This window comes from Mustela erminea, chromosome 1 (genome assembly GCF_009829155.1).
Source record: "Mustela erminea isolate mMusErm1 chromosome 1, mMusErm1.Pri, whole genome shotgun sequence".
Lineage (NCBI taxonomy): Eukaryota > Metazoa > Chordata > Mammalia > Carnivora > Mustelidae > Mustela > Mustela erminea.
The window spans coordinates 67,076,534-67,082,901 of record NC_045614.1 but is presented as its reverse complement, the minus strand read 5'-3'; the positions used below and the strand labels follow the sequence as shown (position 1 = coordinate 67,082,901).

Genomic DNA, 6,368 nt, shown 5'->3' with positions numbered 1-6,368 from the left:
ATTATGACCTGAGCCTAAACCAAGAGTCAGAAGCTTAACCAACTGCATCACCCAGGTGCCCCAAATGTATTCTTATTTAACACAGCAACATGGGGCCTGACCGGCCTCATAGCTGTTCCTACTTTCCCAGAAACGAACCAGCAAACAAGGAAAATTCTCATTTCTGGAGATTTCTCCAAAGATGTCTTGTCCTCAAGTAAAATGCCTTTTCCTACTTCACACTACCAAGACCCTGTGGACTCATTCTCTAAAAAATGTCCAGACCAAGCAATTCTGTTACCACCCTACAGCATATGAGTGGGTCCCACCATGCTGCTGCTTGTCTGGATGTGGGAAAGCAAAGGCTACAGACTTGAACCAACACCAGTGAAGCTTAAGCACCCTCCTCTCATCTGGAAATGGTTTTGAGAGGCTCATGGAAGCTAGGGCACTGTTTTCAGTATCTACCTGGAAAGAATTTAGACTGTAAAGACAAATTTTAAGAGCAGTGTGGCTCTTTTATTTTTTAAAGATTTTATTTATTTGACAGAGATCACAAGTAGGCAGAGAAGCAGGCAGAAAGAGAGAGGGGGGAAGCAGGCTTCCTGCTGAGCAGAGAGCCCGATTTGGGGCTCTACCCCAGGACCCTGGGATTACGACCTGAGCTGAAGGCAGAGGCTTTAACCCACTGAGCCACCCAGGCGCCCCACGAGCAGTGTGGCTCTTAAAAGAACAGAACCCCTCTGTGCCAACCCATCCCAGTGTTTAATTGGAAAAAGAGGGCACATGGGTGGCTCGGTTGGTTAAGTGTCTTCGACTTGGGTCATGATCTCAGGGCCTGGGATCCAGCCCTGCACTGGGCTCCCTGGTCAGTGGGGAGTCGGCTTCTACTTTCCCTCCGCCTGCTCTCTTTACCTGTGCTTTGTCTGTCAAACAAATAAAATCTTAAAAAAAAAAAGAAGAAGAAAGGGGCGCCTGGGTGCCCCTTTTTTTTCTTAAAAAAAAAAAAAGAAGAAGAAGAAGAAGAAAGGACACCTGGATGGCTCAGTCCTTAAGTCTGCCTTCGGCTCAGGTCATGATCCCAGGGTCCTGGGATCGAGTCCCACTTCAGCCTGCTTCTCCCTCTCCCTCTACTTGCTGCTCCCTCTACTTGTACTCTGTCAAATAAATAAATAAAACCTTAAAAAAGTGGAAAAAGAAACTCACCCCTCTCTGAGTCCTTTATGTGCAATTTCTATTATATCACAGATACCCTGTTCTAGTAGATAATCCCTATCTAAAGTGATTGCAGCAACAGAGTAAGATCAAGTTTTGGATAAATTATATGCTTTGTTATCAAACACTTTCCTCTCCAGGTGTGCAAGTGAGGAAGCCTCAGAGTCAGCAGGTGTGTCGTACTTCCCTATCTTAACTTGGTTTCCAAACCAAGGAACTGAAGAGATGTAGACAGCAAGGGACACTTCTAAATAGCAAGCTTTAAGCTTTGATGAACCTACCAAACATGATCTCAACCAGGTCACCAATTTTTTTTTTTTCTTTCCTTTCTTAAAGATTTATTTACAGGTGCCCGGGTGGCTCAGTTGGTTAAGCATATGCCTTCAGCTCTGGTCATGATCCTGGGGTCCTGGGATCAAGCCCTACATTGCGCTCCCTGCTTTGCAGGGAGCCCACTTCTCCCTCTGCACCCCTCATCATGCTCTCTCCCCAATAAATAAGTAAATAAATAAATAAAATCCTTTAAAAAAATGAAATAAAATTAGAGAGTGAGTGAGAACCTCAAATAGATTCCCTGCTGAACACAGGTCCTGACCTCAAGACCATCATGACCTGAGCTCGGACACCCAATCAAGTGAACCAGGTGCCCCACATTTTTTTCTAAAAATTTTATTTTTGGCGGTACCTGAGTAGCTCAGTCAGTTAAGTGTCTGCCTTTGGATTGGGTCATGATCCCAGAGTCATAGGACTGGGCCCTGTGTGAAGCTCCCTGCTCACCAGGGAGTCTGCTTCTCCCTCTCCCACTGCCCCTCCCCCCAACTCATGCTCTCCCTAATAAATAAAATCTTAAAAAAAAAAAAAAAAAAGATTTTAAGGAATCTGTACACCCAGTTTGGGGCCTGAACTGAAAACCCTGAGATCGAGTTGTATGCTCCTTCAACTGAGCTAGCCAGGTGCCCTGACCCAATTTTTTTAAGGAACATCTGTATTATGGCTTTTCCTTCCTTAAGTTAATATGTATCAACCCTCTGGACAAATTTTGGCCATGTTAATCCCATAACATAGATCTGTCTCTTCGAAAGAAGCTTTTTTTTTTTTAATTCTTTAAATAATCTCTGTATCCAACATGGGGCTCAAAGTCATAACCCTGAGGTCAAGAGTCATGTGTTCTACTCACTGAGTCAGCCAACCACCCAGGAAAGAAGCAATTTAAAAATTTTTGTTTATACCTGCAAAGGCGTTAGCAATGAACCTTGAGCTTCTTGCTAACAGAATCTAGAACTATTGCCTCTCCCTAGCGGTACAGGAGAAGCATGATCAGTGCCTGAACCTGGTTTATAATCTTGAAGCAAGTGATTCCTATCGGACCAGTCATCTCTTCTTAAGCCAATGTTACTGGCCCTATGGGTTCTATTATACATTTTCTGGTCCTTTTAGTCTTAACTAGGCAGAAAACACATCAACTTCCCCTCCTCTCTGCCCTCAAATCAGCTTCTGGATTGGCTACTCATTTACTGCTGACAGGTGTCTCAGGTTTTAAAACTTTAACCTCAGATCTAAAATTGTCCAACAGTGTGAGAAAGACAAAATGTATTTATTATACAAGACTGTTTTGATAAGACCATGTTTTAATTGCCTATGACATGGATACATCACATAATGGCGCAAAATGTAAGATTAAAGAAAAACAGATGAAAATGAGTTTGTGAATCCTTAATTTTAAGTAAGCTTCTGGCAAAAACAAAACAAAACAAAAAACCCCCAAAAGCCAGGGATTAGAATCATTTCAAAATTGTGTCCAAAACTAGCACCTTTCACCATTTGCTTTTATTCATTTTGCTGTGATACAACTAAAAAGGCCCATAAATACTCCCCTGGGTCTCAAGTAACAGTTTTCCAAGAGCAAAAATGTCACTTTCTCTGTGCAGTGAAAGCTGGCATTTGGATGGGCTGGATCGGGTGGACAGGCTGGAACACTGGCTTCTTTCTCATCTCAGACAGTGTTTTCACTGCAGGGAGCAGCTGATTCCTTTTGATGATCTGTAAGGCCAGCTGGGTATTACCTACAAAAACACTTACCATTAAAAAAAAGCATAAAATACCACCATGTAAAAAGCATGCCATTAACATCATGCAAAGGAAGTAAAAGATGGTCTGGGAGAGCAGTGGTCTGCAACATTTGCTGTACAATGGGGCCCCCCATGTCTCCATCCCATCCCCAGAAATTCTGATTTAAGAGACTGTGGGTGTGACCTGGGCAAAGGGATTTTTTTTTTTTTTTTTAAGATTTTATTTATTTATTTGACAGAGAGAGATCACAAGTAGACAGGCAGGCAGAGAGAGAGAAGCAAACTCCCTGCTGAGCAGAGAGCCCGATGCGGGACTCCATCCCAGGACCCTGAGATCATGACCTGAGCCGAAGGCAGTGGCTTAACCCACTGAGCCACCCAGGCACCTGTGGGCAAAGGGATTATTAAAAGCCCTAAGGTTTTTCTAAGGTATAACCCAGCTTGCATAGAAGAAGGCCACTAGGACCAATGCACTAACCCCAATCACACTTTTTTCAGGAGGCCAAGGCCAGGTGGGTGCCAAGCACTTAATGCTATAAACAAGCTCTCAAAAGAGGGAACCATGTAAGGATTCCCATGGTCAAAAGGAGGCATGACTTAGAACTCTTACTGTTTCTGTTTAATTTCTTCCATTCATATCTCTTCTCTACTTCATGCTGTCTGTTACACAGGGCTCACAGTCTTTTCTCAGAAGCCCCGTCCTTAAAAGTTATATGTGCCTGAGAGGTATGACCTGGGTTTAGGTTTGGATAACTGTCAGCAAGAACTGGTTTACTGTAAAATTCATTAATGACATGTATGTTCAAAATATTAGAGTGTATAACTCTTAGCAACTGGCATTCTGACTCATGTTCTCAATGCAAGTAATTTGGCTGCCTAAGAGAAAGGTTAATTAGTAGAGATTACTTATAATTGTCAGAAGTTATGCTTTCCTGCATTTTCACAGATAAAAGGAAATATGGTTAAATCATAAAAAGCAGGAATTTTTAAGACACCAAAAACTCCCTAGCTATGTTTTTTTTCCAGAAGAACTTGATGGGTGATATCAAATTTGAAGAGATAAATCAGACACCCAAAACCCTGGGCTCTTTGAGGGATACGGTCCTTTTTTAAAAATTAAACTTCTATTTAAGTAAACTCTATACTCAACGTGGGCCTCAAACTCACAACCGCAAGATCAAGATTGCACGCTCCTCCAACTGAGCCAGCCATCTCTGAAGGGATACAGTCCTAACTAGAGAGAAGAATTACTTACCATTTTGCAGTTCAAGGTAGACTGCCAGTAAGATGGCTTCAGGGGGCACCTCTTTAGGATGTATCATCGAAGCCGCCTTTGCTCAAAACAAAAAAGATACCCATGAAAAACCAACAGCTTAGGACACAAACTCCAAGTAATGCTGGGGGTGGGGAGGAAGCCTGCTCATTCCCACGTGACGTGCTAGCAACTACTCTCATTCCATTCATATGTCCCTCAGCTACCTATGATCTCATCCCCACAGACTAAACCAGACATATAATTTTTCATTAAAGGATTCACTATTTTCCCTTACCAAAATGAATTTTTATAGAGGAAAGCTTTTCACCTACTTGGGATTCTTCTTCCATGTCTTGGCTCTATCTGGCTTTGAGATGGGTGACCAGATACTCCTGATTGTGCACTCTAGTCATTGGTCCAGGTCTGTTGGTGGCTATTCACCACAGACATGGTTGCATTTACATTCCAATCTGCATGTCCATTTGTTTGCCTAAGTAACAACTCAGTATTGTAGGTCCCAAGTTCTCAATGTCAGCAATAAGAATTCAAATTTAAGAAATTGGTAATAGAGAAAAAAATAACCACTGAGCATGTTCAATGTCCCCATTTTTAAGGACTGAACCAGTACAATTTTGTCAAATAAAATAATTTAACTGTTTAAGCAGCATGCTATTCTTTCCTGGATCTGAGAGTCACTTCTCCAGTTAGCAGTCTCTCTCTGACCTAGCCCTGAGAAAGGAAGCCTGGCCTGCTCTGGTCAATCTTTTTCCCTCAGTCTGGGCTTCTTTGGGCGGCAGTCTTTTCCTCACACCGTACTATCGACTTGTATTCCTCCATCCAGTTTCAGGTGGTCTGGTTTCCAGGATGCTCTGCTTCTTCCCTTCATCTTATCAGAAAGTATACTTGTATAAACATTTACTGACCAGAGAAGTGTGGGTAAGACAGGGTCTCATTTTGATAATAAACAGGCATGCACACAACTAATAATAATCCAAACAAATTTACCCAAATGCTCGGGAGAGAACAGAGTGAATACACTGTGAATATGAAGAGAGAAAAATGTTTCTTTTGAATGGAGAGCTTCAGGGCATGGGGGACCTGCCTCAGTCCTTGCAGGGTGGATACTGGGTAAGAAGAAAGTGGGGAGAAAGGCCTAGTAGGCTGAGCTGTGAAGATGGGAGATGTCTGGGGGACCAGAAGCTTGCACAAGGTCAGTTCCTGGCAGCCTCAGAAGAGATCTCGAATGAGCAGGGACTCTCTCGTCCATGGCACACCCTAAGTTCTTCATGAACGAAGGAAGGAGGCTTTTATTCCTCTCACCACATCACAGTTTCTGAACTCAGTTCAGAAAATGAGATTTTTACACTTCTAGGCCAAGCTTCATACAGGCAAGATAATCTACAACATTTTTGGGTATTAAAATCTCCATTTTGCCTCCAAGTGGCTCGTTAACACAGGTCACTTATTGTTCTTTGTGCTGACCACAGTCTGCAGCTTTCTCTAAAACACAGGAATTCACAACAGCAACTTTATGAGACTAGCTGTTCAGAATGGCTAGTGGCGGGCAGGCAACCTCAGAAATATCTCCATGGAGCCCTTTCCAACTCTTCACATCACTGTCTTGTCCTCCCAGGCAGGGTGGGCCTCCCAATTAACAAAGATCCAGCCACTGGATTAACCTAAAAACCAAGGGATCAAAACAAAACCCCCTGCAGACCCTGAGCCAGGCCTGAACCCATCTGTCTCTCCCAGAGTGGCAGCCTCCATGGCCACCTGCTGTACGAGAACCTGAGCTAGATCATGCATACTGCAACATTAGATCGGAAGTCCTGCTGGCTGTAGTCAACTCC

The 6,368-nt window shown here is 43.1% G+C and overlaps 1 protein-coding gene across 7 annotated transcripts in view; it reads right to left on the bottom strand.

The window, feature by feature from the left end:
• Window positions 1-2,804: 2,804 nt before the first annotated feature.
• Window positions 2,805-6,368, bottom strand: part of CNOT10 (CCR4-NOT transcription complex subunit 10) — a 75,796-nt gene continuing 72,232 nt past the window's right edge. For 5 of the 7 annotated variants that reach the window (XM_032361196.1, XM_032361277.1, XM_032361440.1 and 2 more), the window contains 2 exons: window positions 4,519-4,594; window positions 2,805-3,257 (listed from right to left, as the gene is read on the bottom strand). In XM_032361196.1, coding sequence (XP_032217087.1) covers window positions 3,106-3,257; window positions 4,519-4,594 — 228 coding nt within the window. In that variant the 3' untranslated portion in view covers window positions 2,805-3,105. Of the gene's footprint in view, window positions 3,258-4,518; window positions 4,595-6,368 lie in introns of those variants that run through there. The other 2 variants (XM_032361601.1, XM_032361678.1) reach the window with 1 other exon arrangement.